Below are 10,303 nucleotides of genomic sequence, written 5' to 3' on the forward strand. Positions count from 1 at the left end.
TCGCTTTTTTTTTTTTTTTTTTTTTTTTTTTATAAAAAAAACCCCACCTCCTCAGCCAGGGTCAATTTCAATGTGAAGTGTTAACAAAAGCCAACGTGTCAGGGGATGTAAGAACACAGACAGCCCCGTAGGTTAGCAGGTATCGGTGCCTTTGGCTTTTATAAATGCGTTTTTTTGCTTTTCTTTGTCAAAGCCAGCTCCAGATGTCACCAGTTCACTTTCAAGGTTATTTGTCAAGTGCTCTTGATGTCAAGGAGAAAGCAGGGTTATTTTCACTTCTTTAAAAAAAAATTCTTGTGTGGCTGAATAATTTTTGACCAGTTTCCTTCTATTGCTTGTTAAAATTATTAAATTCTTCCTCAATTCAAAAATATAGGGAACTAAAAGGAACAATGTGATGAAATGGTTCATTCCAGCTACAATCATTCATTCCAGCTATTCTCCGATCTGAACATCCCTATGGCTAATTTGTGGATTACAGTGGATATATGCAGACAGGGTGTGGACATGAGCTTCATAAGAGGAGAGGAAGGCTCCAGAGCTCCAGGTCTGCTTGTTTCCCCACTTACTTTTAACACCTCCTCTCCTGCCTTTTGCAGGATTTCACTAATCAAGGCCTTTTGTTCCACACACACAACAATCCCAGAGACTGTCCCCCAACCCCCACAAACCCTAATATAGACCCCGACACTATTGCTTTTTAAACCCCCCCCCCCACACACACCACCCCCCACACAACACGAGACAGCAGCATTTGGCCCCCACTGATCTGTCCACTCTAGGCACTTAGCAGACAAGCTGGTGACTGAGTTCGCTGGGGTTCAAGGCTTTTTTGACCTAAAGCTTATCAGCTTTCTGAACAATGTGTGTGTAGTCGGGGGGTACAAAAGAAAGGACACAGTTTCACCACTTTGGTTTGTTTTTCTGACATTACAAGCTGAGATCATGCATACAGACGCCCACTTGTGTAAAGGTATGGATATGTGTGAATGCTAAATTCTTCCTCTTCCTCCAGATTTGAAATCTTGACCAGAAAAAGCTTTAAGGGTTAGGGTCTGTCGAAAACTTTGAAACACAAGCAGCAAGTTCAAGACAAACTATAAACTTACTGTAAATATTGAAAGTTGATGATAACATGGTATGTATGGAAGGGTCAAATGAAGTGTTGGAAAATTGCGGCAGTGGAGGGGAATATAAGACGGAGGTCACACTGAAAGGCATCTGTTCATCTATTCATGTTAAAATCTACTTTATTTCATATAATTTTTCATTGTAGCTGGAGTGAAAACAGATTACAATACATTGAGTAGCAGAGACTTTTGTACAATTCAGAGCTGAATGAATATAACTTCATTACGCAGACCTTGAAAGTGCCTCACTGCTCTCAGTATAGCACAGACATAGTGAATATGCTACAGGATCCCCAGATCTTCAGCTCTGAGTGTGAGTTCAGGGACATTTTTATGTACTCTGATTTACTCTTGGCTCTATCTCGCTTACATTCCCTCTTTACCTTTATGTTCTATTCACCTTAATGCTTTTAAACACATTGCAGAAAAAGGTGATCAGTCTACTTTCATCCATCACATCCTGTTTTTGAAAGATAAAACCAAGAAAGTGAACATATTCACAATCTGACTGGCATTTCTGCCTCCATTACATGTGATATGTGAGTCCCCTATCTTATCCAGGTATGATTTCTCCTCTTTAATCATCGCCTTTCTAGTCAGTGTTTGTGTTTTTATCTGTTCATCCCCCTCAGTCTCTTGGCCGTGTGTCGACTGACTGTGCTTCACTGCATTGTGAACACAGTGGTGGGCTGGCTGCAAGCATTTAAAATGCAAATAGGGCAACACTGGGACCGACTCCGGCAGTCTCTCACCTGCTGTGGCTATGTGTAATGTATGTGTGTGTGATGGCAGGGGAAAGAAAAAGAGCTGAAGACTGAAGCCAGCAGCACTGCAAACAAAAATAAAATTAAGCATGTTTACAGAAAAGCTTGTGTCCATAATAAAGGTCTGCAAACAGCTGAGCCACAGAATGTCCAAACTCTATCACCTGCAAAAATACGTTATGAGCAGACACTAGGCTTACAGTTAACATATACCATTGAATTGGTTGCATTTTCTCCACAATTAATCCTGTTCTTACGACTCTACTGTAGCCTAAAACACCGGATGTCATGGAAATGAGCCATAATGCTATGCAAGTTACAGTAGTGAACTGTAAAGATACTTTAGAGTATATTACTGGTTATTTTGCAGTATTCCAGGGGTTGCCTCAAACGCCAAAGTACAGCTGTGCAAGGTGACCTGCATGTGGACTTACGTGACTGTGTGCATGTATGTTTTAGTGTGTGTCAGTATATATTACAGTCAATCATAAACAGACCCGGAGTTGTTCATTCAGTCACCTGGCACCTAAAGTTCCTGATTTCAAGACTTTGAAGAGTCACAGTCAGAATTATACAGCATGAAGACTGCTGTTTTATCTGGTGGTGGGAGTCTTCTTCTACCTCAGTGCTGGCTTCATCCGCCCACACCAGGCTGACCCGTCCCTGCTCCATGTAGGCGAGGAGAAGACACTGGAGTGACTCTGCTTTGCCAGACACGAGGTTTAACTCTGTGGCAGCTGAGGGCGCCGAAAGAAAGAAAAAGGAGTCTTTATGACAGATTTTTTTTTTTTGTCTCCTTTCAGCTGTGAAATGCATTGTGCATCAGTAGACATGAGACTTGAATGTTGACTACACTCGCTATTGTGAGGAGAGAAGACATTTGGCCTTTGTTGGCGGCGGTGATATCCAACACCCTCCGCTGTCAGATCTTTGATGTGCGAAGTGCATTTCTCGTCCTCTGTTTCAGCTGTCTGGATCTCTCCATTACTAACTATGCCAGTGTATTCATTTGTTTTGTGTGTGCTGATGTGCTATATATGAAAACAAGTCTTCTTCACATGAAAATGTGATATTTCCTGCAAATATCAACTCATTTTTTTTCATTTACACCTGTAAATGAAAGATAAAAAGGAGGGTTATTATCAAACCAAAGTTACAAGCTAAGGTTTGAATTACCTGTTCTGATCAAAGAGAGCAGGAGCAGCATCACAGTGTGAACGGTCCCAGTCGTCTTGTGTGTCAACCTGCCCACTGTGAAAAGGTACACTTGAGGTTCATTGTCTTCTAGTGGTTGTTCTGACTGTGTATGTGTGTGTGAGCACAGGGCGTCATCATGCAAGTTCATACAGGCAGCAACACATTTTTTATTTTATTTTTGTTTGAACGGTAAGAGAGAAATGAGATTGGTGTTTTTTTCAACATAATATTTTAGGCTTGAATGTCTCACAAAGTAAGTGGCTGTAAATTAGGTAAACATGGAGTAAAATCACACTCCTGACACACGCTAACACAGAGGCCATTCAGATGTTTGTATTCTGTCTTCTGAGGTTGGCAGTGAAGTCTAACAATGAGGAAAAACCTTTGTGTCAGTATGAGATGACCTTGTGACAGAGCATTTCAGTGAGAAGCAAAATAAAGAGTGACCTTTAATTTGTGAACTGTAGTTTTGTTGATGTTTACTGCATTTCTTAAAAAAAATAGCTCTTTTTATTTTCCTCATTTGTCTTATGGAGGTTTTTAGTCATTTTAAAATGACCTGGTTTACTTAAATCACAATTAAAAATAGATGTTGCTATTACCACTGCACATCAGCAGATGGCACTTCAGTCCTTAAAACTGCACTGACAGCTACTGGATATATTATCATTATTAAAGGGTGGCATGGTGCAGCAGTGGTTAGTGCTGCCGCCTCATAACAAGAAGGTTCTGGGTTTGAGCCTAAATAATTGAAAAATGTTTTCTCAAATGAGTCTTACTAAGCCTAAATAAATTTTGCTCTGACCTATTTACTCTTAAGTATGAACCCATTTTTTAGAGCAAGCATAGAGAAGACTGCATGAAAAAACATGTAGCTGCTGAATTATGTTTATTTACAGATCATCAGTTACAAATCTAGACCAATAAGTTATATACAACTTAGTTACAAAAATATCACGTGTCTGTTTTGCTATTAACCAGATACATTCTGTACATATTGCATCTTTCACATCGGCTGGATTTCAGCAGTTAAATGGCAGAGTCTTCTTAGATGCAACCTCGACAGCCAGAGATAACAGTCACTGTTGAAAAGATGGAAATGAGGAATACACACGAGCAGCGTTTACATACACAGCAACCATTCATTTGCACTCGTCCCCTTTTTCATTTTTATCACCAGCAAACCACAATAAAGCCTTGGAGATTTTCCAGTGCCTTGGCAGCACTGAACAGTTCAGACTAGCAACACTTAGATTCCCAGAAACCTGTGAGTTTGTCAACTCCTTTGGTTTTTTTTTTAATGATCAGAGTTTGAGTCAGAACATCTGTGAGTCAATACAGGTGTGTTACATTCAACATAAGTCTTGGTGCATCTGTGGCTTTCTGCTCCCCTGTGGCTTTTCATAGTCTTTACACACACATATGAAACCAGTAAATATAATTCGATTTGCTGCCAGTTACACAACTTTGGAAAATACCTGGAACAGCCTTTAGGGGAGCAAATTATCAGTTGAACTGATGATTTGCTGGAGAAAAGCTCCGACTTACAGCAAGAACTTAAGCTAACTTACCAACTTTAAAGCCCCAGTCCTGAAGGTTTAACACAGTATATCAACTATTGGTACAAGTAAAAACACATGAAGCTTGGACAAACAATACCTTTAAATTCTTCCACAGAGACATACTGTAATGTTAGTCTTTCTAATCCAAGGTAAGAAACTAACTTTACTGAGATAGCATTTTTTCAGTATCTTCAATATATTTAAAGAGGTTGCATCAATAAACCAGTGTTTAACAACTCCAAGTTTTCTTTTTAATAATCATCCAGTTTTATCAAGGCAGTAGCTGGCAACCTCTCATACAGCAGGCTGATAATTATCAAAACATTCCAGTGTTTCTGAGTTCATATATGGTCATAAATCAAAAGCAGTATATTGCAGTTTCTCAAAACCAGAATGCAGTTTAAGGAACCTCAGAGTTAAACTGTCACAAATGAACAAAGTGTGCCCAAGGGGACAGCGGCCTCAGTTGCACATTAATGTTGACAAAAAACTCAACTGACAACTGTAACATGTATCACTTTCAACTGTGCTGAAAAACAGTATTCAGTGGCGACATCCACAGAATAGAATAAAATTCAATTTAAACATTTAAATAAAACAGTGGAACAAACACAGTGTCACATGTAGGGCTACGTTCCACTTCCAGTTTAAGCTTTTAATACAGCAGTAAAATTAAAATGATAGAACTTCACATTATTTGGTAAAACTCAACATGCCAAACAAGACAAAACAATAATGCTGCCTGCAATCCTGATTCATACACCGACACTTTGCATTCAGTCCCCGAAGAGCCCTTCAGACCAGAAGACTTTTGTCCATGCTGGTTATTAACATGGGCTACATGGACTGATAGTGCTTTAGTGATGATCGGATTATAGCTGCAATGTGTGTTTTGGTTTAAAAGCAGACAAAAGTGATAAGTTCTCAATCTTATCACATGCTACATTCCTTCTCACTTGACTCTTCAGAGGAAATAGTTGAAATACAAACATGTGCTACAGGTTTGTTACACAAAATAACACTATTCATATTATAAGGCAGAATATGTCGCGACAAATTACTCAAAATCAAATATGTATGTGTGTATATAGATATATATAGATATATATGTAAAACAGAGCTATCAATTTTACATGTGTGTACACTACCCAGCCACACCCTCAGTTTTGTGGCTCAGGAACAAGTTAAAATCTTACAAGAATAGTCATAAAAGCTGTTACCGAAAGCTTTTGCTAATCTCACAGCTCCTATAACTCATCTTATTGGAGGTAACACCATCCCTTTTCAAAGTTTGCAAACCTGAAACTTAAATTATTCCTAAAAAAATAAATAAGCTTCTCCTTTGTTTCCTTATTGATAAAGTAAAAACCATCGTTTAATATAAACCATCTTTTTTATGACTAAAAACTGGGAATGACTGATTTGATGTGTAACTGAGTCAAATGGTAATAAAGGGTTCATGTATTTTCTCTTTCCATGTTCTTGTAAAGTGCCCAGGTTGATGGTGAGGCCTCCACTCTCACAGGCTGGAGGGTTGGACCTGTTGCTGTATCTGTGCGCGGTGGCTTGGCTGAGCTGACTCGCAGTCTTGTGGTACTTGCTCCGGCCCCCGAGCGTACATGAGGACAAGGGTGACTGTAGCAAAGGTAGCTGCATTCACAGGGAAGGCTCGCAGCAGTGTGGAGGTGAGGCCTCGTGTAAACACCATGCAACCCTCTCTCCTTACGCTCTGCCGTACACAGTCAGCAATGCTGCTGTACTGGTTGACTCCACCCACTCCATCTGCCTGGAGCCGTGATTTGATCACGTCCACGGGGTATGTGGAGAGCCAGGAGGCAATACCAGCCATGCCCCCAGCAAACAGAAGTTTGGGGATCAAGTAACGATCGTCAGGCTCACAGCCAAGGCTGCGCGTCAGCACATCATAGGCCAGGAAATACACTCCAAAGCCAGGTGTCTCACGAATAAGTGTAGTCACCATGCCTCTGTTTATCCCCCTTAGACCCTCCCGTTTGTAGATGCGCGCCAAGCAGTCAGCGGAGTTCTTGTACATCTTCTTAGAAGACTTCTTCTCTCCAGTACCCTGCATTTGCATGCGGGTTTTAGCCAGCTCCATGGGGCAGCAGATGACACACTGAATGGCACCTGCTGCTGCACCAGCAAGAAACTGGTTCATTGGTGTGTCATGTCCCAGCAGACGCATGGTGTTCCCCTGGACACCAAACACTATAGCATTGATGAATGTAAGGCCCATCATGGGGGATCCAATGCCTTTATACAAACCAAAAGCCTTTAAAGAGGATCAGAGATGTCATGTTAGACCAGGTATTTTAGCACATCACTAGAAAATGAAATTATGCTGATTTACCTTTAAAATAAAACCAAACATTTTCAGTGTTAGCAAATTTGGATTTAATTATCTGTCTCCTTTAAGTGCATCTTCTAGTTACATAGCCTCAAATAATTTGACTGTGATTGAAGTACTGGGCCACATGTGTCATCTTACTACTGTACTATAATTTGAATAAGCAGGGTGCACAACATGCATCATTTTCAGAACAACCAGCTGCAGTTACTCCCACTACCACAAAAAACAAAGGATTTAGATACAGCTTTTGCATGTCCACAGCTTTCACAACATCACAGTAACAAACTCCATTTCAACTTCCGCATCATTGCTGTCACTTTGCTTCTACCCAAAAGTGCTCAAGCATTTTGAGAGATCTGCTATAGGACGTTCTTCAGAAGCTTTGAATAATAAGTCTTATGATGTACAGTATATTCAAGTTTTAAAAACAGGCTGAAAATAGTTATCCTTATTGGTGGGAAGAAAAGTTAGAACAAAAGAGGGGAAAAAAATAATTTCATTAAAATGAAAAATTAAAACAAACAAAAACCCCAAGATTATTCAGGTCAGCAGAGGACAATCAAACAAGCCTGACAGCAAACCAAACACACGACATAGCATCATATTAGCATTGTTACTGCATAAGAATAACAGCATTAGATTTGTATGGAAAATAAACCCACATACCGTCTCCTGCCGAATAATGGACTGGAAACAGTGAAAGGTGCCACGGTAAAGAGGTCGATCCACACACTGGACCTGCAGTCTCACCTAGAAAAGATGGCACACTTTAATCATCTGTGCTGTATACAGGAAGAAAAGGGACGACAAATGGAGAGAAACGTTGAAGTCAGTGCATACAATGTACACCTCTGGCACGGCAACTTGGCAAATAACATTTAGCACTTGGGATTAGAGAAACATGTCATTCTGGGAAAGGAAAAGGAATGAAATGAAATTTAATGAAGTTTTTGATTTGAAAATGTCTTACATTTATAGAGGGGCATGTAACCAGAGGATTACTTATAAAGCTTTTAAAAAATTTTATAAAAGTCAGTAATTTTACTCTGCATTAAAAAAAATTGCTACCTTAACTGTGTCAAATGGGTGTCCAACCAAGACCCCGGCAGCACCTAAACACAAAGGGAAAAGATACAATGAGCAAAGGTAATCACTTTGCAAACAGTACACCAGTATTTTTATTCAACACTAAATGTTTTTTTTTATTTACAAATCACACATAACAAAAATACAATCTCATATGCCACATCACCTCATTTAAACCTACTCAAAGACCTTTCAAACTTCATACTCATAAAAGTTATGAATGCCACAAACACTCAATAAGTTGGCAAAAAACAAAACAAACAAAAAAAGAATAACAAGGTGACCATGTGCCTTGACTGTATTTCTTATCACATTCTTTCAAAACTAGACATGTACCAAGGTCTTTCAGCCTTTTATGCAAACATTAAAGGATAAGACTGGTCATTTTCTATATTAACAATATTTCAACATTCCTCATACTGAAACTAAAACTGACAATGAATTGCCTCTGCTCACGGTTAATGTCCATCAGTCTGTCAGTCCTGGATTAGCTTATTCATCTGTGTCGTAGACGTCTGTTATTCAAAAATGATAACAGCTGACTCTGACTCATGCCAATGTCAGGAAATTATGGCCGCTCACTCGTGATTCCATTTACATATCAGACTAAATAAATTAGTCTTTGGCCTAAGTGACCGGCCACTGAAGGCCAAAACTCTTGCTGTTGGCATTTCTGTGTAATTTTACGCTGTCATCTCCTCCAGGGTAAGACTGTCTGAGTCAGAGCCAGCTCACTAAATGTGTGAAACCTTTTTTAGCATGCCTTTACAAGTTTTATGTAGCACACGCCTATGTAGTGATGCCAGTTTGAGCATTGAACTGAAATCTGACAACAGTTCCTGGACTGACACAAACAACAGTTCTTCGAAGGTTACCCCAGGAAACTAGCGCTTGAATAAGTGCCCACAATCCCAGACACATGACCATTTGAAAAAATAAATGGGCGTAGGAGTGAGTCCCATCTGTAAGCCAGGGAAAGAACACAAGCAGGGTGTCTGACACAATGAGCGGTCATTGACCTCAGTGCACCGAGGCCTTAAATCATAGCTGTCATCATCAAGCTGTCATGTGCCACCACCCATCTTTTAATATCTGAACTCTGTACTTAAACAATGCTAATGAGCTAAGCTCATTTTGAGTTTGGCACCAACTAGGCCATCTTTGATCACTAACAACCTGCTTCCCATTTAACTAGTTGCCTCCCTGAGCTCAACCACACTGTGAGAGGGTGGGACACCACATGATATCTCACTGTAAAATAAAGAGAGCATGGGATTGGTCCTTGAAGGGGTGTGTACTGACCGTTTCATACTATTTGCCTATGGTGTATGTGTAAACTTAGCAGCCATAGCTTGAAGGCTCTGGTTGCACGTATATAGCGTTGTTTGTTTGTATTTCTCTGAAACAAACATTTATTAACCGTGCAAACTTGTATTACATTTGACATGCCAATGCAAGGTTTATCCTTACTGGTCAACATCGGTAACCTAACCTTTTGCATTAAGCCGTTGTTAGCCATCACAAAACTGCTGGAGGGGAAATAAAACGAAGAAGGAAGAAAGGACAGACATTTACATTATTTGCATGACGCACAAGTCACTCACAACTTTACACTCAGCAGTACCAGGTCAAACACAAAACAGCAGCATTTAGCCGACGGGCTCAGCTTCAGTGTCCACACCTGCGGTGGAATTTCGAAAATACCTCTGTAATCCTGTGATAGCGTAGCATCACACCAGCATTTGCAGAGCTAGGCATGTTTGTGCTTTTCAGGCGTCAAAAACAACAGAAGTTCATTTCAATCCAAGTCAAACTAACTCTGATCGAGACGGCTCATAGGCATATAAAACAAATTTTCAAAAATTACAACATAAATAAAGTGGCTAATGCAAATGGTGCTGCAACTGACTTACCTCCCATGCATCCAGCAACAAAGTCCATCACGTCACCTAGCTGAGGATGACCAAATATTATCTAACGCTAAATGAGGACTCTCAACAACTTAAACTTAAGCCGTTTACTTCGTTGTACACAGAAACTGACCCAAACTGTTTAATAATTGACACTTTCACTTAGCAGTTAATGTCGCGGTTAGCTAGCTAGTCACCGACTTCCCTCTAAAACCTGACAGCTTTGAATGCTGACAATTTAATTTTTTCTAACCAGTTATTTAGCTTGTATGCTGTTTATTTTTAT

General features: G+C 39.9%; 1 protein-coding gene across 1 annotated transcript; it reads right to left on the reverse strand.

Annotated features, from left to right (window-relative positions):
• Window positions 1-4,881: 4,881 nt before the first annotated feature.
• On the reverse strand, window positions 4,882-10,297 carry slc25a29 (solute carrier family 25 member 29). Its single transcript, XM_020603793.1, has 4 exons — window positions 10,021-10,297; window positions 8,090-8,133; window positions 7,688-7,771; window positions 4,882-6,943 (listed from the first exon to the last, which is right to left on the reverse strand). Exons 1-4 carry the CDS (start codon window positions 10,046-10,048, stop codon window positions 6,173-6,175), a joined length of 927 nt encoding a protein of 308 aa, XP_020459449.1. The 5' UTR covers window positions 10,049-10,297; the 3' UTR covers window positions 4,882-6,172.
• Between the last annotated feature and the right edge of the window lie 6 nt (window positions 10,298-10,303).

Source organism: Monopterus albus, unplaced genomic scaffold (genome assembly GCF_001952655.1).
Source record: "Monopterus albus unplaced genomic scaffold, M_albus_1.0 scaffold62.1, whole genome shotgun sequence".
In the NCBI taxonomy this organism is placed as follows: domain Eukaryota; kingdom Metazoa; phylum Chordata; class Actinopteri; order Synbranchiformes; family Synbranchidae; genus Monopterus; species Monopterus albus.